The following is a 21,451-nucleotide window of genomic DNA, read 5'->3' as shown; positions in this document are numbered from 1 at the left end:
GGGATGGCGACTCTGGAGAGTTGGAGATTTTGGGATACTGGGATGGCGACTCTGGAGAGTTGGAGATTTTGGGATACTGGGATGGCGACTCTGGATAGCTGGTGGAGATTTTTGGATACTGGGATGTCGACTCTGGACAGTTGATGGAGATTCTTGGATACTGGGATGGCGACTTTGGACAGCTGGTGGAGATTCTTGGATACTGAGCCGGGGGGTGTGGGCAGCTGGTGGAGATTCTGGGATACTGAGCCGGGGGGTGTGGGCAGCTGGTGGAGATTCTGGGATACTGAGCTGGGGGGTGTGGGCAGCTGGTGGAGATTCTTGGATACTGAGCCGGTGAGTGTGGGCAGCTGGTGGAGATTCTTGGATACTGAGCCGGCGAGTAGGGATAGTTGGTGGAGGTCCTTGGATGCTGAGCCGGCGACCATAGGTAGCAGGTGGAGGCCCTTGGATGCTGAGCCGGCGACCATAGGTAGCAGGTGGAGGCTCTTGGATACTGACCCGCCGAGTACGGATAGCAGGTGGAGGCTCTTGGATGCTAACCCGGCGAGTACGGGTAGTAGGTGGAGGCTCTTCAATACTGACCTGGCTACCGTGGGCAGTAGGTATTGGCTCTTGGATACTGACCCGGCGACCGTGGGTAGTAGGTAGCGGCTCTTGAATACTGACTCGGCGCGGCTCTTGAATACTGACTCGGCGACCATGGGTAGCAGGTGGAGGGTCTTGGTTACTGATCCGGCGGCCATAGGTAACAGGTGGAGTGTCTTGGTTACTGACCCGGCGACTGTGGATAGTTGGTGGAGATTCTTCAATACTGGGCTGGAGGCTGTGGACAGGTGTTAGAAGCTCTTGGGTACGGATGGGGCGAGTGGTGACAGCTGATGGAAGCGTCTGGATACTGATCCGGCGATTACTGGGGGGCACGGGAAGCTTTGGGACACTCACATATTGAGTCTGGAGAGTGGGTAGAGTGTCTTGGGGGCTGACTTGAGGGCCATGGGTAATTGGCGGAAAGTCATAACTCTCACCTTGGGTGCTCGGGGGGTCAGATGGAGCCTCCTCAGACATGTGGCGGTGCAGGCAGGGGGCAGGGCCTGGACGCACTCAGTCTGCCAGTAGCCTCAGTTCCTCCTTCTCGGCACCTCCATGACCACCTGGAAAGTCTATGGTTTCTGTCCGGGTTTAAGCTCGATCCTTCGGCATTTGCATGTCTCTGTCTCTTTGTGTCCTGGTGTCTCTTGCTGTTCAAGGGCAGAGCTCAGGGATCCAACCTGGCCTGCAGCTGGGGCCGGGAGGAGGTTCTATGACAGTTGGAGGGGTTCTAGGAGGTTGGGAGTTTGGCCATGGCCTCAGACTCCATTCTACGCTTTGTGAGTGATGTGGCAGTTAGGGCTGGGGCAGGGTAGGCCCATGTGGGGTTTGGGCAGAGTTAAGACAGGGTCAGAGAGGATTTTGCTGGGTCAGTGAGCGGCGAGGGCAGGCCCAGGGTGGGGTCAGGGTGGAGGGAGCTGGGTGAGAGAGGGACTGGGTTATCGGGAGGGCTAGGTAGGGCCAAGCCAGGGCCGGGTTGATAAGCCCCTGAGATGAATTCTAACAGTTTCTGGAGAGCCTGAGATCTGACCTTATGATTCGCTGTTCCCACCTGCTGCTGTCCCGCCCGCTCCTAGGACCTCTTCTGAATCCGTTTCGTCCTTTTATTCCCTTCTCTAGTTCCATGTCTCTCCTCATTTCCTTTCTTCCTCCATCTCTGTCCCCATTCACCTTCCCTGGGGTCTCAGAGAAGCCTGGACCGCTCCTTGCTCTCCAAGATCGCCCACTCCAGCCGGGAAGAAGAGGAAGTCTGACAAGTGATGGACAGAGATGTGCAAGGTGCGTGGGCCTCAGCTGTGTGTGCGCCCTTTCCTGTGGGGGAGGGGAGGAGACTGTGCACTTATTTTTCCCTTTAGTTTTTGTGGTGACCCTTTAAGAAACCAACTCCACACCTGGAACCCCAGCACTCAGGAGGCTGAGGCAGGAGGATAGGCATGAGTCTAAGGCCAGCCAGGGGCTATATAGTGAGTTCAAGCCAGCCTGAATGACATAGTGAGATGCTGTCTCAGGAAAAAAAAAAAAAAAAAAAGAAACCAACTCCACAAACCTTTATATGACTTTAATTTATATGAATATTGACATTCTTGGGTTTTAGAAATATTTTTATGAGTGCCTGTTTTACAGAATATTGGGTTTCAATGTGGTTTTACATACATGTGTACAACATACTTTGACCGTATCCCCCTTCTACCTCCCTTACATTCCCCTCTCCCCACCCTTACTTCCCTCGCTCTTTTTAATAGTAGTGTAATAGTAGCCTCCCTTCTACTTTCATGCTATCTTTTTATTGCAACTAGATTACGCATATTAGGGAAAACACGTGATACCTGTCTTTCCAAGTCTGGCTTATTTTGATTAATATGATGATCTCTATCTAGTTTCATCCATTTTCCTACAAGTGACATAATTGTAATCTTCTTTATGGCTGAATAATACTCCATGATATATATCACCTTTTCTTTATTTATTCACCGACTGATGGGCACTGAACTGGATCCATATCTTGGTTATTATGAATTGTGCTACAATAAAGCCGGGTATGCAGGTGTGCTGTAATATGCTGACTTTCCTTCCTTTGGTTAAATACCAAGGAGTGGTAGCGCTGGGTTCTATACTAGTTCTATTTTTAGTTTTTTGAGGAACCTCCATCATGATTTCCATAGTGGGGGTACTAATTTGCATTCCTTCCAGTAGTGTAGGAGGGTTTCTTTTCCCTCATATCCTCGCTAGCACTAGTTTTTGGTAATACTAGAGATTGAACTCAGGGCCTTTGCATTGAGCTATACCCTCAGACCCTTTTCTTTTTCTTTTTTTAAAGAAAAGGATCTTACTAAGTTGCTGAATTGCCCAGGCAGCCCTCAAACTGGCAATCTTTCTGCCTCAGCCTCCCAGAGTATGGAATTATGGGCCATGCCACCATACCCAGCTTGTGTTTTGTATTCTTGATGATAGCCCTTGTGACTGGGGTGACACGAAATATCAATGTAGTTTGTTTTTTGAGGTTCCACTAGCTTTATCTGAATTGAAGTTGGTTTTCATTGCATTTAGATAATTTATCTCATCTCAATTTTCATTGCAGAAAACTGAGGCCGGTCCTCAAATCCAGTCTTTCGGCTCTGTCTCTCCTGGTGTAGTTAACAAAACAGAGTAGTTTAACTTCTATTTTTTTTGTTCTCTGTCATTGCATGGAGGCAAATATTGTCATGTCTACAGACTTTTTTGCATGCTTTTTCTAGTAGAGTTTAAAAGACCCTCTGTGTCCTGTAATTCTCATCAAAATATCAGTCACAAACCATTTCATCTGAAGATAAATTTAAACTGACTTAACCCACTGGGAAGACTCACACAAATCCATAGTTTCTCGATATCTTTCTTGGGGCTAAACAGCCAAAATTAATCTGTAGCTGGCAAGTACCAAAGAGTGGTCAGTCCGACAAGGCCTGTGAAGATCGTGCCAGGCTTTGAGCTCAGAGAATTACACAGACTTCTGTCCTGACCAGAGTGGATGTGGTAGAGGTGTTCAGGAAGGAGACAGAGTGAACAAGCCAGGGGTTCAGACAGTCATTTGGAGCACGAAGTCTTGACATGAACTGCTGTCTGGGGGTCTGGTGCAGGGCCACACAATGACTTCTCAGCATCCAGCCCCAAAGGCTTCCTCTCATGCCATTTGAAATCCAACAACTTGTAAGCTTGAAAAGGTTGTGTCTCTCACTGTCTCACTGTGGTAGGTTTTGTTTCTTTCAGGCTGATGTAACCATCACACATAAGTAAAAGTGTTGGCAAGACAGTGACTAAGCTTTAGCTCTTGACAGATTTGTGGTCTTGTCACGGGGGAGCAACTCCCAACCTGGCAGATGTCAGATGTGTCATTGTAGAATTTTTTTTTTTTTTCCTCCTTGGTTAGGTTGATTCCTACATAGTTTATTTTTCGATGTTATCCTCAGTGGAATTGTTCTCCTGAATTTTTTTTTTTGTTTTTGAGACAGGGTCTTACTTTGTAGTGCTGGCTGCCTTGAACTCACTATGTAGCCCAGGCTGGCCTTAAACTTGCTGTGATTCTCTTGTCTCAGCCTCCTGAGTGCTGGGATTACAGGCATGTGCCGCCACACCTGGCTGACTTAATGTTTAATAATGGTAAAAGTTGGTTTTAAGATACTACTGATTGTATGATGCACCCTAGTTTCAGAGGTGTTAAAAATGCATTTTAGAATCCGTAAATGGTGATATTCTGTTGTGGAGTAGTTGAGATATTTGGCTTCTAAAACAGGGTGTCACAATGAAGTAACAGTGGTTTAAAGGATAAAAAGTGATTTCTGTCATACATGAGGCCTGCGGCCAGGGTCTGGGTCCCTTCCGTCCTTTTGCCACCCCCGCCCCCGTCTGTCTCTGTAACTCTTCATCCTGTTTACATTTCATCCAGAAGAAGGGAGAAGGAATAAAGCTCTTCCCTTTTACAGCTTAAGACTCTTCTGTTCGTATCCCATTGGCCGACACGCAGCCATATGCCCACAGGCTACAGGGGAGCCTGGGAAGTGAAGTCTTTGTTCTGCCTTTCCCCAGTGAGAGCTCAGCTTCTGTTCTGCTGCATACAGGGAGGACTTAGAGACTTCACTGCCTGCTGTTGGGCTGTTACGTGTCTCCAACCCTCTTGTTGGACATTTAGATTGTGTTGCCGCTCAGTGTTTGTCACGTCTGATCTTGACACGTGTGTGACTGTCTTCTGGTGGCTCTGTGAGCTCCCAGAGGGCTGAGGCTGCCTGGCTCCCAGTACTATTTTTAGCACTCAGCACAGGTTTTAGCAATAGTATTGCTTAATAAATGTCTGTTGAATGAATAGATTATCATCATTATTAGTTTTGCCAGGGCCAGATATCATATTGCTTTTTTTAGGTTTCTTTTTTTTTTTTTTTTTGTTTTGAGACAAGGTCTTACTACATAGCCCAGGCTAGCCTTGAACTTGTGGTAATCCTCTAGCTTCAGCCTTCAGAGTGCTGGGATTACAGGTGTGACCCCTACATCCAGCTTCAATTCTTGTTACTCTTGTTTGTTTGCTTATTTGAGTTAGGGTCTCCCTATGTGGCTTAGACTGGCCTTGAACTCACTGTGTTATCCAAGTTGGCCTTGAACCCATGGGACCCCTCCTGCCTCAGTCTCCAGAGTCCTGGGGTTACAGGCTTGTGCCACCACAAGTGTGCCCAGCGAAAACACACATTAAAAAGATGTTTACTGTCAAAAGATCCCTCCAGCACACATAGATAATTCTAATATGTGATTTTTCTTTGTATAACAAGAAAAACTGTTGAATTGACTTCTAGGAAAGGCAAAAATAGGAATTGTACAAGACAGGAGAAGGGAAATATGCAATCATATCTGTAGATGAGTCTGTATCTGTATCTCACTGTATCCACCCATCTACCACGTGCTCATCCACTGATTTTTCACACATGCACACATGCACAGAAAGAATTCTATCTTCTTTTCCTTGGGTACATTGCCGATGAGCCAGCTTGTGGTCAGGGTATTGTGCCCTGATAGTCCAGACCTTGTGCTGTATCTATCACTTATCTGCTGTGTGCCCCCGTTTCCCCATCAAAGAAGGAATCATAAAAACAGTGTTTTATTTACGTAACATCCAGGGGTGCTGGTTACACTGTCCTCCTCAGCCCGGGCATTTTCAATTGCTTTGCTCCATGCTCTTCTAAGATGTAAATTAGTACTTTTGTTTGTTTGCATTGCTTTGATAAAATCGGCCATCTTTTCATGTGAAAAGACTTTGAACAGTCTCTTCCTTCCCTTTTTACCCTTTCCTTGTTAAGCACTCATCTTTTCCGTGTCTGCTTAGGAGCCGTTCATGCAGTAAGGGTGTGAGAGGCAGTCGGGTTTTCAGCGGTTATCTGAGACTAGATTGCCCAGGGGGGAATCATGGCTCTGCCCTGACCAGCACTGTGTGACTTTGAGCACATCGCTTAACTCCCCTGTTAAGTCTATTTATCACTGGAAATAATAACAGTTCAGGGGGTGGCTGTGAGGGCATATGGGTGAATAACACATGCAGGCGCTAGGAACTCAGGTGTAATAAAGACCTGCTGAGCTTTCTGCTTCATAGCTGCATAGTTTCTGTTTCCATCCATAAACTCTTTCCTGAATTCCAGGCCACTATGCCCAGATTTCTCTGAGATACACTGTGACTGCTTCACAGAAGATGAGAAAGAAATGATTATTATTGGAGACCATTACTGTAGTCACCCATTCATCCATCCATCCATCCATCCAATGCTCTTTTTTTTTTTTTTTTGAGACAGGCCTTACTATGTAGTTTAGGCTGTCCTTGAACTTATGGCAATCCTCCTGCCTCAGCCTCCCGAGTGCTGGGACTATAGGTGTGGCCACCATGTCTGGCTGTCAATGTAATTTTACTTAACAAAAGTCAGAAGCTCTGTACCAGGCAATGTGAATATGGCAGAAAATGAAATAGATTTGTTTCCTACCCTCCTGGAAGTTTCTTGTGGAGGACTGATAGACAAGAAATACTTAGGCAAGTAATTGATTACAAGGCTGTGGTCTGCCAGTGCGGGAGAATACCTTGCACCGTGGACCATGCAGGAACTGAGTATGGGGGATCGGGACTCAGGGATGGAGGTGTGAGGGAAGTGGTGCTGGAGTTGAGACCTTAAGGGTGTTCAGGTGGGCTGGGCAAAAGTGGGCAGGGAATGTCCCAGAGGGAGACAGCAGCCAGAGCGGCCGGGGTAGGAAAGTCTTTGGTTGAGAGACCCTGGGAAGCTGGTGCACTGGAGGTAAGTGCAGGATGGAGAGTCGGGGTGACAGTGGGAAGACTGATGGAGCCTGGATGCTTGGCGCATATGGGAGGTGCTGTCAGCGTCCTGCTCTGAACCCCATGGTCTTGCCGTCGTTAACAGGGCTGTGCCTTGGACTGAGATTTAGAACAGGGGTGGAGATAAGGAGATAACGTGAGAGCAGAGCTCGAGCAGGGGGTGGGATTGAAGACAAAGGAAGCAGTCTGAGCTTGGGAAGGGGCGACAGAGTTGGCGTTGGGGTGCGGAAGGGGACTGCGGGTGTGTCTGGAAGTAGAGATGGGGCGGGGGCTGTGTCTGGGGCTTAGGAGGGGGAGAATAGTGTGAGTGAGATGGATCAGAGGTGGCAGTGGAGGGGAAGTTAAAGTGAGGCATGGGACAGGAGTGGTGGGGATGTGCTGTGGTTGGGGTGGGGCAGGGATGGGGAGACCGTCACAGGTGCAGGGGATTTCAAGGGATAAAAGGTGGCCTCCGGGTAGGGATGGGAATAAAGATGTAGGCCCCCCCCCACTCTGTTCTTTCCCAGCGTACATGGTCTTTTCCTGGGAGGAGGACCGCAAGATGGTCCTGCGGATCTGGTCTCTTGTCTTCGGCATCCTCGCGACCCTGATGTTGTTGAGCACGATAGGCGGGCGGATGGCTTACGTGCAGGGCTCCTACACCGGCTATATTGGCTTCTGGACTGACTGCAAGAGGCACAAGTGTGCCAGCCTAGGCCAAGTCACCGGTCAGTGGAGCCAGCAGAGGCTACAGGGCCCTCCAGACTAGCTCTAGGGGGCTGGGGTGGAGGCCTCCATGGGGCCCCTCTGCGGAAGGAGCTTAGGATCTCTGGGGTGTGGGAGGGTTGTCTCAAGGTGTCTGAGACTGCCTTTGTGGGAGTGGACTTTGTAGGCAGCGACGTAGGTGATATGGGGGGATTTCGAGGGTGTCGTGGCCAGATTCCGGCATCTGTGGGGCAGCGCCTGCTCACGGGTATCATGGGGATGACTCCGTGGTGGGCTTGAGTGACGACCGCGGTTGTTTTTCACCCCACTCCCAGTGCTCATCCACATGAGTCAGGGCTTCATGATTCTGGCCCTGGCCCTGTGCGTGTTCCTCCTCCCCTGCATGGGCCTTTCCTTCTGGTCTGGGTTCCACCGCCTCAACAAGATCGACGCCGTCTTCAGTTCCCTCAGCCTCAGTATTGGTAAGTGTAGGCTCAGGCCAGGGGCGCCCCGGTCTCCAGCCTCTTCCTCCTGCAGTCTGCCTCTGCCCACGTCTCTTGCTGTGTGTCTCAGTCTCTCTCAGCGGCAGGGCGTGTGTATGGGGTCTGTTTCCCACTTCTCGTTTATTTCCCTTCTCTCCAGGTATCTTTCCATCTGTCACATATGTGTGTCTGTGTTTCTTTCTGCTTGCCATGGAGGGTGGAAGAGGAAGTCTACCTTCTCTTACTGTGCGTCCAGGGGTCACTGTCCAGCCCCCGGTCCGTCTCTGGCCCCACCCCAGTGCAGGGCTCCTGATTCTCCTCAGCTTGACGCTCTTTGTAGTCAACTGTAAGGCGCTAGAACCAGAGCCCCAGCTGGCCTTCCAAGAGACTTTCTACCTGTGCTGGTGCGCCTGCGCCTTGATGCTGTGCGCTGGTGAGGGCGGGGCCTCGGCAGGGGCGGGGCCGGGGATGGGGGCGGGGCCTAGCGTCTAACCACGCCCAACTCTCCCCACCCCAGGAGCTGTGTCTCACTTGAACCAAGCGGGCATATGGAGCATAGGGGTGCTCCCCAAGGAGTGGCGAATAAGCTATCGCCGGTGGACCGTGAACTGCTCCTCGCTACACGGATCCCAACAGAAGGGCGCAGACATGATGCTTGGACACACTCAGGACCTGCCCGATCCTGGCGCCAGCCAAGACAGTCCATCGTGTAACACCCTAGATCTTCCGGACACTGACTGGTAACCCTGACCAGATGCCGGCCCACCACTCAGCACCACCTGGCTGTCACTGGCCTCCCCGAGGCCCCGCCTTCTGAAGAGAGGGGAGGCGTCTCCGCCCCTCGAGCCCTGACCCCGCCCACTGGGTCTCCATAGTGCCCCACCCCGGAAGTCCGAGCACACTCCTCCATTCTGCCCCTCCCAGCAGATACCCTTCTACCTTCCGGTCCCTGAGTCCGGGCTGAAGGGCTGGTTTGTGTGGCTCCATCCTGGGTGCCCAGCCCATACTCCTAAGGAACTCTGGGTCCTGTCAGCCGGGGATTACGCCTCAGCACTCTCTCTGAGATCCAGTCCCACCCCAGCTGCTCAGTCCTGTCCCAGGTGAGCACATACGGCAGTCTAGCGTTTGGTGCATCCCACACTTCGTCAGAACAGGCTCCTCCCTGTTAGGGCGTGGCTCGTCAAAACATCCCCCCCGCCCCCCCCCTCCCGCGTCCTGGCTTCCCCTCCACAATAAAAGGCAGGTACCATCCAACCCTCTTGGGGTCAGACCCTCCATTGTGCTTACCTGGCCGTCAGGGCAGGGTCGGGGGGCAGTGTCCAACTGGCCTGCATCCCTGACTTGCCCTGTAGGGTATGAGCCTTTTCCTCCCTTCGTCATATCACGCCCCCTTCCCTTCCCTGCTTGGGACTGCACAGCTGGGAGCCTCGAGGACAGTCTAGCCCTCGGCCTGTGGGTCCCAGGTGGATGTAGGTGCCCGGCGTGTGGAAGGTCAGATAACGCCAGAACTCAACGCTCATTTGAAGCATTTTTGTTTCATTGGGAGCAGGGACAGCATGGGGCATTCAGGGGTTGTCTGCTTTGGTTTTCTCTATCCACTCCAGGTACTGTTTCACATTGGTGTAGATGCCGGGTGTCTTGGGGAGGCCACACGGGCTGTGGCCCCATGATGTGATACCTTGCAGCATGCCATCACAGACCAATGGGCCCCCCGAGTCACCCTGGGGACACAAGAGGGAGAGAGGGGTTAGAAGCCTGGCTTTGTTCTACCTGCAAGCTCAGCTTTGGACCAGGGGACACCAGAGCCCACTTCCCAAAGGCAGGTGTGGGTTCCGGCCCAGGAGCAAAGTCAGGAACAGAGTTCTGGGCAGAGGGGAAGGGACATCCAGGGAGAACAGGGCCATCTGCAGAAGGGCAGCAGGAACGAGCGGGGCTCCTCTCAGCAGCCCGGGTCCTGGAGGCTTTTTCTGAGTAGACAGTACACAGGGAGGGACAGGGTGACACACAGCGGGCGCACGGATGGGGTGGAAAGGAAGGAGGAGGTGGGGCACAGATGCCAGCTTAGTTCTCAGGTCAGAATCTGAGTCCCCGGCCCCAGCCCTTCACACGCCCCAGTGAGGGGCTGGCTCACCACACAGGTGTCTTTGCCGCCTTCCAGGTGCCCGGCACACAGCATGCTGTCTGTCACCTTGGAGACGTGGGCGTCTTCACACTTCTTTTTAGGCAAGATTTTGAGGTCCACACACTGCAGCTCATCTGGGTACACAGCTGCAGGCCAGGGCAAAAAAGAGTTGTGTCCAGACCCAGCAGGTCCCTCACCCCAACTCTGTTGGACCCGGGGGTTGCCCCAGGCCACGTGGTCTGTCCCTGACTTACGAAGGCTGGCATCTGGCTCTATGCTGCCCCAGCCCGAGGCCACGCACGAGGTCCCTGGCGTTGCGTCTTTCGTGGGCAGCTTCACGACCTGCACGGAGTCTGTGATCTCGGCCGGCTCCTCCAGGCGGAGCAGCATCAGGTCGTGGCTGTAGTCGTCGTCTGGGTTTTCAGGGTGCGGCTCCAGGAGGCTCATGTTGAAGCCTGGGTGAGGGAAGCTCTTGCTGATGTGGACGTGCTGAACTGTGTCTTCATCGTCAAAGAGGCTGTGGCGACCCAGCCAGACCTGGTACTCGCTGGGGTGAAAAGGAGAAGAGGGAATGAGGAGAGAGGAGGGGACGAGGGAGGTGGGTTGGGGGGAAGCAAGGACGAGGGCCCCAAAGAGAGAAAGAGAAACAGAGTGAGAAACCTGGAGGAGGGAGGGAGAGAGGGAAGGAGGGCAAAGATGCAGCCCTGGAGAAGGAGAGAGTCGGGGAGGAAACAAAGGCGGGGGAGGTGCGAGGGCAAGAGCACAACGGAGGAGAAGAAAGAGTGCACGAGGACGCGGGGACCAGGGGACGGAGGGCACAGGGAGGACCAGGAGGCAGGAAGGACGCGTGCGGAGACACACAGGAGTCTGAGACCCTGGGAGAGAGGCAGGGCAGGGCCGGGGAGTGGGCGGGGTAGGGCGGGGGAGTGGGCGGGGCAGGGCGAGGCAGGGCAGAGAAACACAGCAAGCAAGGAGGCGATGTGGGCAGCAGAGGAACCGGGCAGACAGCGAGGGGAAGGAGAGGGAGGAGGCTGGGGTGGGCAGGGGGCCTGAGAGCAGCTGGGCTGCAGCTGGGCACAGCTGAGGACTCCCAGCAGGCGGCCTGGACCCCAGCCCAAGGCCAGGGCCACCTGCCCGCCACCAGCCCGCCTCCTCCCGCCCCTCCCGCCCGGCTCAGGCAGGCCTTCCTGAGCCTCCCACCGTGCAACGACAGTGCTGCAGGCACGGGGTGGGCAGGGTGAGGAGCATCCCACACGGGTTGGTGTGCACCCGTTCCTCTCCTCTGGGCTCCCGGGGTCCATGCTGGGAGTGTGGTCAGCGGTGGTGGGGAGGGGACTAAGATGGAGGTCCAGAGAGAGACGGAGACTTGAGTGGGGGACACACCGTGACAGAGACGGCCGCAGGGACACCCGGACGTGGACAGAGATGGGGAGACGCAGAGACACTGGGTCAGAGGAGAGAGGGAGACAGAGAGACTGAGACCGAGACCCAGGCAGCCCTGGCCGGGTGGTCATACCCCAGGGCTTCTCCTCTGGCCTCCCTGATCAGCACCTTCCTCCCTCCCTCAGGGCCCAGCCTTGTCCTAGGTCCACCCGGAGCGGTGCTGGCTGTTCAGTCCTCGGGACACCCATGCCCTCTGCCCAGACCCCCACTCACTCGCTGATGCAGTGGGCGGCGGTGAGCACCCACTGAGGGTCCACCAGGACGCCCCCGCACTTGACGTTGCTGAAATGGTACAAAGCCACCTGCCAGGGCTGGGAGTCCTTCAAACATTCCTCGCCTCCTATCACCCGGGACTGGATGGGCGGTGCCGCACCTGTGGGAGGGTCAGCAGCAGTGGGATTGGCAGGGGGCTGGGGCACTGGGCCTGGACAGGGAGGCCGAGGTCTGAGGCTGCGGCTCTGAGGACAGGGTAAGGGGTTTGGGGTAGACACCCGAGTGCAAGAGCTGTCCTTAAACTGTGAGTTAATAGCTGGTCCTGGACGGGGAGCTTTAAATTCTTAAGCAATGCTGAGCCTGGCAGAAGACATGGAGCAGCATCAGGGGTGGGGTCAGGGCGTTAGGGTCGGGGCAGAGGGGTGGGAGGTAGGAGAGGGAAATTCCAGACACCAGGGGTGTGGGCCTGTGAGAAAGGGTCAGAGGCTGGGAGAGGGGGATTTGGAGTATTTGGGGGCTCCTAGGCTGGGGAAATAGGCCTGGATTGGGCTTTTGGAGTTTGGGAAAGGATGCTTCTGAGACAATAAGTTTTCTGGGCAGAGGAATTTGGGGGTCCCTGGATTGGGCTAGGAAGGTGAGCTGCACTGAGGGAATTCAGGGTTTCCAGGTCAAAGGGTAAGGAAAGGAGCAGGGTAAGGCGAGGAGTGGGCTCCTGTGAGGCTTCGGGGTCCTTCCTGTGCTGTGTATGGGGCAGTGGCGTGTGGGGGGGCCCTGAGAATACCGCTGTGGCCTGGGCTGCGACAGGGCTCCGAGGGGGGCAGTATAGGGTGAGGGACCAGCTCCACCACTCATGGGGATGGGGCTCAGGGTCTGAGGGTGCTGGAGGCAGTTCCGGGACAGGCTTGGAGAGAGGGTTAGAGCAGGCCGAGTCACCACGGAGAAGACCCGCCTGATGCGGGGCCTCAGAGTCACATTTTGCGGTCTTGGGGGCGTGCAGGGCAGGATGGCCTGGGTGGAAAGTATTTGAGGTCTGGGCGTCGAGAGCCAGAAAACCAGAGCTGTTCAGAGGGGTTTGGGCGCGGAAGGGATGGAGCTTGTGGGGGGGATGGGAATCTCTGCAGCAAGGAGCCTGTGGTGGGCGGGAGGGCTGGGTTGGCTGTGTGTGGGCCGGGAGCCCCCATACCAAGGCGGGTGACCTATCTGGTGTCCCACACCACTTAGTTTGGGAAGCAGGGTTGTCTGTGGGGGGCTGGGGAGCATGGTGGGGACCAGATGTCAGCATCTGGAGGACACAGCTGAGAGCTGACAGCTGGACAGAGAAAGCCACTGGGTTTGGTGGATGTGGGGTCTCAGGAGTCAGGCCGCTGGGTCCCAGAGGAATAGGGAGTTGGAGGGGATGATCAGCATCTCAGGGTCTGAGAGGCACAGATGGCCCAGGATGGTTCCCCTTGGAACTGGCGAGGGAAGACGCGGGAGTAGCGCCCTAGGGTGGGAAGGTGGACCAAGAGGGGTTGGCCTTGTGGAGGGGCTGGGAGAGGCAGGAGAGAGCCCAGTACCCTGGTCTGGGTGGTCTGTGGGCTGGAGGGGCGAGGCTGGGTGCTGGGCAGAAGGGAAGGACTCGTTGAGGTGGGGAGGCCAGCATGAGAGCCAGGGTCTCCGCGCCCTCCCGCACCCCCGCACGCTCTCACCAGTCTCCCCCAGGACCAGGGCGAGGCATAGAACCAGGAACCGCATGGTGACACAGGTGCCCAGGGCCAGGCAGACGGTGAGCTGCTTGCTGGGGAAGCTCCTTGGGGAGCCTTTAAAAACCCTATCCCCCAGAGCCCCGCCCCTGCCCTGCTGGCACTGAGATGCTGGCCAAAGCTCCGCCCCTGCTGGCCGGCCCCCAGAGCCGCTGAAGTGGGGAGGCCCTGCACCTGGTGTCCTGCAGGCTCTGGGTCAGGCTGGGTGCATTCCCAGGGCTGAGGCCAGATGGGGCAGGCCCTGCAGCAGCTGAGGTCTCGCTGTGGAGGACAGGGCCAGTGAGACAAGGTGGACGGAGGAGGATTAACTGACCTCCATTCAAAGCCCTGTATACCTAAGCTCCAGGTAAGGCCCTATACATGGAGACCCAGCGTGCCCTCAAATACCAGCAGTGAGGACTCTAATCCATGTGCCACTCAGAGCCAAGAGAGCAGCTTTTCAGCCGCCAGCTCTCTCTGATACATAAGGCTTTCTTTTCTTTTCTTTTCTTTTTGTGTTTTTGAGACAGGGTCTAGTTATGCTGCTCAGGCTGGCCTTGAGCTCACTTCGTAGCCCAGGCTGGCCTCAGACTCACAACGATTGTCCTGCCTCAGCCTCCTGAGTGCTGGGATTACAGGTGTGTGCCACCTCGCCTGGCAAGGCTTGGCTTTCAGAATGCCCTGTTTCTTGTACTCCTAGCCCAGTAGCAGGTGCCCACATTTATTGTTCTGTTCATAATATGTACTTGTGGGCATACATTGCCACAGTCCTGGCACTCTTAGGCCCAGGAGTATGAAGTGTTGGGGTCTCACAAAGTAAGTTCTCTACCACTTCCAAATCTAATGCTCCCCAACAAAGGAGGGGTCACAGTGACCCCCCACCCCTTCTTCCCAGATGTTTCATCTCACAGTCCCAGAAATCTAGGCTGCCTGCCCTCTTACATCGAGATTCTCCCCGCAGATGCTAATTACCACCAGCATGTGGCCTCTGTAACATTTAGATCTCCAGACCTAGACTTTGGTACAGACACCAGGTTCATTTGCTTCAATATTCCCAACCTTGAAAATCGCACTTTCGGGTCTCCGGGGAGAATCAGGAACAGATTTCTGAAGTCTCAAGCCCATAGGCTTCCGATACATTATCTTGACTTTGGTAAAACTGAAGCAGCTCATGGAGTCCCAGCTTTTGCTGTGTGTCAGGAATCTGGCCGAGGAATGGAGGGCGTTCACCTTTCTGCCATGGCTATGAGGGAGCCTAGCACTAAATCCTGAAGACAGAGAAGCCATTCTTGGTAACGTGGTATGTGCTGGGTCCTTTCTCTGGGATCCAGTGCTGCAGAATACTTATCCAGTGTCAGACACTTCTGGTCAGTGTGTGTGAATCACTTCATTTAATCCTCACAGCAGCCGTGGGAGGCAAGAGAGAAGAGCAGTCCAGTTTTACAGGGGGGAACCTGAGGATGAGTGAGGTTGGGCCCCCTATTCAAGATTACACATCTGGTCATCTGGGGGACTGAGGCAGTGGATGAAATGGACAGCCCACCCGGACTCTCAGTCCCCACCCATCCCCTGGTTCCCATTTCCCTTGATCGCCACAAGAAAATCACGAAAGCTCCTACAGAGAAGCTTGTATCTGTGGTGTTATCTCAGTGGTTTTTTTTTTTGGTACTGGGAATTGAACTCATGACCTCACGCTTGCCAGGCAGGCGCTGTGCCGCTGAGCTATATCCCTGGCTCTCTTGGTGTTAAACAGATTATCTTGAACACTAACTTTGGCCTCAGGTGGCACCAGTCCTTGGCTAACACCTGAGACTTGGATGGGAGCTTGGGGAATGGTTCACTTCTATCCTAGGTCGGGATGGGGCTGCTGGCCGGCCATGGGGACTTGTGCTCAGTCAGGGACACAGGTGTTAGGGCAATTAATTAGTTCCTCTTCATGGTGTCCCTGATCCACTGCAGGTAGCGGCATACTTTGGTATGGATGCCAGCCTTGGTAGTAGTGTCACAAGGAGCGTCACCCCAGGACACAATGCCCCACAGGGCACCTCCACAGATCAAGGGTCCCCCGGAGTCACCCTGTGGGGAGAAAAGGGGTTTTGAGTTGAGTGGGAACTTCCTGAACTCAGTAGCGTCATTTACAATGTCATCACTGACAATGTCAATCAAAACCCAATACAACCCAATTTAACCCTAACCAATCCAACCCAAATCTGAGCCAGCACAACCCAATAGGATGAACCCAAGCCCTGTCCAGCCTTACCCTCAGGCAATCCCAACGCAGCCCAACCCGTACCTCTTCCCCATTCAGAATCAAAGCAAACCTGTATCCATCCTCACACCCCATGTACCCCACCCCATCTTCATATTTTCTGCATCCTCTCAAAACTCTGCACACTCTAGTTCATATTTCCCATCCAAAATCAACCTCATTCCCACTCTCAACCCCAGTTTATCCTGTCGCAAGCCAATGTCCACTCTGTCCACCCCAAACACAACCCAAGTCTGTGCTCATCCCTGACCCCTAAGTCCAACCACTGTCCCAAGGGGTCTACTTATTCCATCTCCAAACCTAACCCTAGCATCTTCTCTGGCTCAAAGCAAACGAAACCCAAGCCTGTCCCAACTCCTGGACCTGTCGCTGTCCCCCTTCTTCCACCTGATGGCCCCTCTTGGCTCTGACCTCCCAGGAGTCCGTGCCTCCACCCTCTGCCTGGTGCACACCATGGTGTCCATCAGGTGTCCTGGGTAGCCCTTGCTACAAGACGCTTGGCAGATAATACGGATGTTGGCACAGTGCAGGGTGTCGGGCACAGTCACAGGGGAAGACAGTGGGTATGGATATCCATATCCATACACTTCGGCTTTTTTTTCCCCCTGGTACTGGGAATCAAACTCAGAACCTTGCGCTTGCCAGGCAGGGGCTTGTGCCGCTGAGCTACATCCCCGGTCCTACTTTGGCTTTTGTCCCCTCCATCCAGGGCTCCTCAAGGCCTGATAGCTAGGTCCATCCCTTCACGCACCTTGTGACTCGGGGCTTCCTGTGGCCCCCGGCTTGTTGTCTGACACCAGGCCCCAGCCGGACACCACGCAGGGCTCACCAGGCAGGGGGCAATGCGTAGGCAGAGCCACAGGTCGCACCTGAGGCGTCAGACGTGCGGGCCGAGCTAACCGGAGCGGCATGACGTCATGGCGGTGGCTACGCGCCTCGTAGTGTGGATGTGGGATGCTGCGAGAGACGGCCCGCAGCTGCTCGGGGCCGTCGCGCTTGCGCAGATTGTGCTCCCCCAGGCGCGCCTTCATGAAGCTGTAAAGACTAGACAGAAGGAGCCAAGTGGGCCACCTGGGGGCCTTCAACCCTTTGGGAGTCCCGAGACCCCATTGCCCTTCCCGGACATCCTGAGGTCAGTGGCTCGGGACATTTACCCTGAGGGACCCAGGAGTCCCAAGTCTGGCAGATACCTGCAACTCAACCTCCAGGCTTGGACCGTTTCTTCCTCCAACTTCTCAGATCCCTAGACTCTTGCCCCACCAGGGACTCAAAAGATGGGCCCTTTCCAGTCCTCACTTCCCTCCTACAGGGACTCAGAACCCATACCCTTCCTCACCCAGGGCTTTGGCGTCCGTCTCTTCCTCATCCAGAGCCCAGGATGTGGACTCCACAGTCCTGGCGCCAGCGTCTGCCTCCTCACCCCTGGGAGTTCCTACCCCCGGCCATGCCCCCCACCCCCAAGCCCTGACTGCATACCGGGTCCGGCAGTGGGCAGCTGTCAGCACCCAGTGTGGGGAGATGAGGGGAGCCCCGCAGTTGAAGCGGCTATGCTCGTAGAGGACCACTTGCCACGGCTGCGTGTGGGACACACACTCTTCGCCTTCCCGCACCTTGTCGCTGTCCTGGGTTGCTGGGAGAGGGAGTGGAGCATCACCGAGGACAGGGGCTTTACAGGGTGCCCTGCACCCCGCTAATACCCTCTCCTCCTTGTGCTTTTCATCTATGCCTTCTCCCCTTTTTTGGACAGATCTGGAATTGAACCCAGGGTTTTCACAGTGAGCTCCAACCCCAGCCCTTCTAAAAACATTTTATTTTGCTACAGAGGCTTGCTAAGTTACTAAACTGCCAGGGTGGGCTTGAACTTGTTCACAAGTTCCTGCCTCAGCCCCCCACAGTGCTGGGCTTAGAGATGTGTGCAATAAATGTCCAGCTCCCTGTTTCTTAAGGAGTCCTCCCTGTCTGCTCTGAAGCCAATTCCTCCGTGGCTGCTGCAGCTGCTCCCTGCTGTAAAACTCCAGCTCCCACTCTGCGGACCCTGGGGGAGAGAGGACTGGGAGAAGACCAAAGAAGGCAAGATGTTCTTGGTGACAGGGGTGGAGCAAGGACACCGGGGACAGTTTCAGACAGGAGATCACTTGGAACCGGTCACTCAAAATGAGCAAGTGTCACAGCTGTCAAGTGAATGTGGCCACTCAAAATGCATGACGCATAGTGTTGGCTGCATATCTCAGCCAAATTCCTTGTACTGTGCAAGACACCGATGTGGCTGGCCAAGGTCACCGACACACATCCATGCACAACCAGGCTTGCAAACATAGGCACGCAGGGGCAGAAAGCCAAAGTCCACTCGCAGGCGCAGAGGTTACAGCTTCTAGAACCACAGCGGAGACGTCCAGGGGCGTACATGGACAGGGGCGGTTCAGACACGGTGTGCATGCACAGACACGCAATCTATGCATGCGCACAGAACACTGGGTGTGAGTAGGACCTAAACGCACGGGCTCTGGGGTGGGTCTTGATGTGCACACTTGCACATGTGGGCTGGACAGAGAAGGGGGGGCCCTGACCCTGGGCTCAAATCTACCATCTGTGAGACTTTGAGCCAATTATTTGAGCACCCTGTGCCTCAGTTTCCTGATCTATAAAATAGGGATGCTATTTAAAAGAACACAGGGGCTTATTTATGGGAACATACCTATGGATGTTCGGGTTTGGGGCACTCATCTGGCCAAAGTTAGGCAAACCTAGATATGATAGCTGAGGTCAAACCTGGGACTCACCCACAAGCCATTTTGTAGGAAGTCAAAGTCACAGGCACCAACCTAAAGGGCGCAGATGTGGACCCACATGACCAGACACAGGCCTGGGGGTTGAGGGTGAAAGACCCTTAGCTGTACATGCAGGTAGCTGGGATAGTATATATTGGCCCATTCTACACCAGTCCCTGAGCCGGATCCATGATGTTCAAGATCAATCATCAAGTTTCACATGTGGGTTCATGCACATGGTGGGAGTGCCCTGCACATCCATGCAACACACACACACACACACACACACACACACACACTCTCTCTCTCTCTCTCTCTCTCTCTCTCTCACACATCCACAGGATGGAATCATCTTCGTGGATACAACTGGACATTTCCAGGTCACAGGCCCACAACCCTGTACCCTGGGCAACGTGGCTGTGTCCCCCCACAAGGTCACAGCTGTGCATATAGGCATCCACACTGGGCTGGATTTGCATGGCGGGACTCAGTACCCCTCTCTGCCCACCAAGGTCAGGAACTGGACCCAAGGTGCTGGCGAGGCCTGGAGAATGCGGATGTGGTGGAGAGGCTTAACAAAGGAGGGCTGAGGTTGTCCTAGGAGCAGGGCGAGGGTGCTGGCTGAACAGCTGGGCACCAGGCTGCACCTGGCCAGTCCGAGCTGGAAGAGGGCGGAGGCTTCCGCTGGGTGCAGCTGGCAGGTGGGAGGCAGAGGAGGGAGAGCACAGGGAGAGCCCCAGGGAAGGCTGGAGGCATGGGGGAGATGGGGGGCCCTGGGCTCATGTGGGGGAATAATGGTTAATGAACATCTAACCCCCAATTTCTCCAGGGCAGAGGCATCAGGTTACATTTATTTCTCCCAAGGGTGGTGGCAGAGCCTGGTCTGGAGCTCACCTGCCACCCGGCCCCCTCCCTTGTCAAACGAGGGCCGTGGCACCCCCTGCCTGTGGAGGTTGAATGTGAATGCCAAGCGCTGTACCTGGCACATGCTAGGTGCTTGGAAGTGCGTGCTCACCTCATGGGTACTGCATGTGAGCCTCACAACAGCCCCATGATGTTAGAAAGGCTGTTGTTAAACCCAACTCACAGATGCATTAAGGAACTGGAAAGTGGCAGAGGTGGGACTTGAACTCAGAATCTGTGCTCTTGGTGCCTCACCCTTGACGAGTGCTCATTATATGCGTTACCTACATTAGACCATGGAGACACTGCGTTGTCGCCACAGGTAGGTGCTGTCTTATACAGAAGGCACTTGAGGCCCAGAGAAGTAAAGCAGTGTCCTCAAGGTCACACAGCAAGGAAGGGGCAGCAGAGGGATCCAAACTCAGGTTTGTGTCACCGGAACTGTGTGCTCTGTCAGGGCAGAGAGAAGCCCCAGGTGGTGCACCTCCAGGGCCCCTGACGGCTCTCAGGTTGGCAGGGAGCTCGGCTGGGCTGGGAGCGGGGTTATTAGGTGGCCTTGGGGTGAGGTAGGGGCTGGCAGGTCCCAGGGCCCAGGTGTCCTGGGGAGGGGAACGCTGTACTCCCATAGACTTCACTCCCTCTCACCTGTGGAGATCAGCAGGAAGGAGGAGAGGGTGAGCAGAAGCCACATTGTGGAGGAGGGACCAGGGCTCAGCTGAAATCTGTGGCGGGGAGAGTGAAACCTGGGGTGAGGTTGGACCCTTCTGCCCCCACCAGGATGCTTCTGGGCACTGACTCCGTCTTCTCTGGCCACCACTCCTGAGTAAGTGCCTCCCTTGTCACCTGCTCCTCTGCTGCCACTGCCCAGGCCCCCTGTCTTTGTTCCTCTAGCACTAGGACAGCCCCAGGTGCCCCACAGCCCGTCAGACCCCAGCACCCTGCCAGCAGCCTGGGGGTCTCTCACCATCCTCCATGCTTTGGCCTGGGCACCCATCCCAGCCTCGGGTCTGGCCTCTTGGGTCGCCCTCCAGCCCAGCACTCTCCCATCCCGCCCCCCAGGCCCCAAGGGTCTTTCTGCACCCAGCCCTGTCTGGACCCCGAGTGACCCCAGGATAAAGTCCCAGCCCCTCAGGCTCACTTTTGAGGACATGAGTGGCCCATGTGGCCGGTCTCCCACGACCTTGACCTTGTCCAACCTCCCTGCCCCTCTGGGGCGCCTGCCTCTCCCATCACACTGAGAACTGCCCGTGAACAGACCGGTCTGAGGAATCTGACTTCCGAGGACTGCCCGGTGCGGGGCCTGACCCACGGGAGGCCTCGGCGAGCTTTGGGAGTGAATTAAAGTCCTTGTCCTCATCTTCCAAATTAGAATTGGTCCCGTGAGGCTCACCTGTCTCCTCTCCTGGGAGGCCCCAGTACCTAACAGGTGTCTTCTGGGCCCCACAGTGCCTGTATTGCCCCCATTACCACATAGATGCCTGAAGATGCTGCAGTGTGGCCTATCTCCGCATCCCACCCTTTTGGGGTCCTGATGGGGGGCTCCTCTCCGTGTCCCCAGCACTGCCCAGCCTGGGACCTGGCACCTGGGAGGTACTGGGAAAGTCACTCTGAACTGGCTTGAACCGTGCGTGTCCTCCTGAGCTCGTCCTGGCTCTGGGACAAGGACAAGGAGGTATGTCCTCCTGATTCACCCCATTACCCCCACTCCTTCTGGTGGCTCCAGGATATTTTCTTCGTTCAGGTTCAACTCAGAGCCACAGTAAAGAACACACGGACCTAACCAGTGCCCTTGACACTCATGGTCTGTGTCTCCCCCCTGAGACCAGGGCACTGCGTATTTCCCTCACCACCCCCTTCCCAAGTTCTTTCTCAAAGATCTCACGCCCTCTGGATCCTGCAGCAGCATCTAGGGCAGCTTGGATGA

General features: G+C 55.0%; 4 protein-coding genes across 14 annotated transcripts in view; 1 reads left to right on the top strand and 3 right to left on the bottom strand.

Annotated features, from left to right (window-relative positions):
- LOC102011918 (extensin-like) overlaps positions 1-1,091 on the bottom strand; it is a 5,521-nt gene extending 4,430 nt beyond the window's left edge. For 2 of the 4 annotated variants that reach the window (XR_001232336.1, XM_005412762.2), the window contains exon 1: positions 11-1,091. Coding sequence is in view for 3 of the 4 variants with exons in the window: in XM_005412762.2 (XP_005412819.1) it covers positions 11-1,068 (1,058 nt within the window). In the remaining variant the exon portion in view is untranslated. The remainder of the gene's footprint in view (positions 1-10) is intronic. The other 2 variants (XM_013508926.1, XM_005412763.2) reach the window with 2 other exon arrangements.
- Positions 1,092-1,301: 210 nt separating this feature from the next.
- LOC102012479 lies at positions 1,302-9,336 on the top strand. Of its 8 annotated transcripts, none has more exons than XM_013508933.1 (6): positions 1,302-1,370; positions 1,668-1,869; positions 7,429-7,629; positions 7,942-8,088; positions 8,393-8,521; positions 8,606-9,336. In XM_013508933.1, the coding sequence occupies exons 2-6, from the start codon at positions 1,851-1,853 to the stop codon at positions 8,830-8,832; spliced, it is 723 nt and encodes a 240-aa protein (XP_013364387.1). In that variant the 5' UTR covers positions 1,302-1,370; positions 1,668-1,850; the 3' UTR covers positions 8,833-9,336. The 8 variants fall into 8 exon arrangements, with proteins under 8 accessions (XP_013364387.1, XP_013364381.1, XP_013364388.1 ...); XM_013508927.1 differs by having other exon boundaries at positions 8,249-8,521; XM_013508928.1 differs by having other exon boundaries at positions 1,329-1,370; positions 1,711-1,869; positions 8,249-8,521.
- A 267-nt stretch (positions 9,337-9,603) lies between these two features.
- Klk1 (kallikrein 1) lies at positions 9,604-13,660 on the bottom strand. The gene is made up of 5 exons (XM_013508935.1): positions 13,555-13,660; positions 11,867-12,026; positions 10,465-10,757; positions 10,220-10,356; positions 9,604-9,809 (listed from the first exon to the last, which is right to left on the bottom strand). The coding sequence occupies exons 1-5, from the start codon at positions 13,598-13,600 to the stop codon at positions 9,654-9,656; spliced, it is 792 nt and encodes a 263-aa protein (XP_013364389.1). The 5' UTR covers positions 13,601-13,660; the 3' UTR covers positions 9,604-9,653.
- A 1,850-nt stretch (positions 13,661-15,510) lies between these two features.
- On the bottom strand, positions 15,511-20,218 carry Klk15 (kallikrein-related peptidase 15). The gene is given in 6 exon segments (XM_013508951.1): positions 15,511-15,663; positions 16,268-16,299; positions 16,302-16,404; positions 16,609-16,891; positions 17,333-17,486; positions 20,173-20,218. Coding segments are annotated over 6 exon segments (771 nt in total).
- Between the last annotated feature and the right edge of the window lie 1,233 nt (positions 20,219-21,451).

This window comes from Chinchilla lanigera, unplaced genomic scaffold (genome assembly GCF_000276665.1).
Source record: "Chinchilla lanigera isolate Chin_1 unplaced genomic scaffold, ChiLan1.0 scaffold00158, whole genome shotgun sequence".
NCBI lineage: Eukaryota > Metazoa > Chordata > Mammalia > Rodentia > Chinchillidae > Chinchilla > Chinchilla lanigera.
This window is presented reverse-complemented; position numbering and strand designations above follow the sequence as displayed.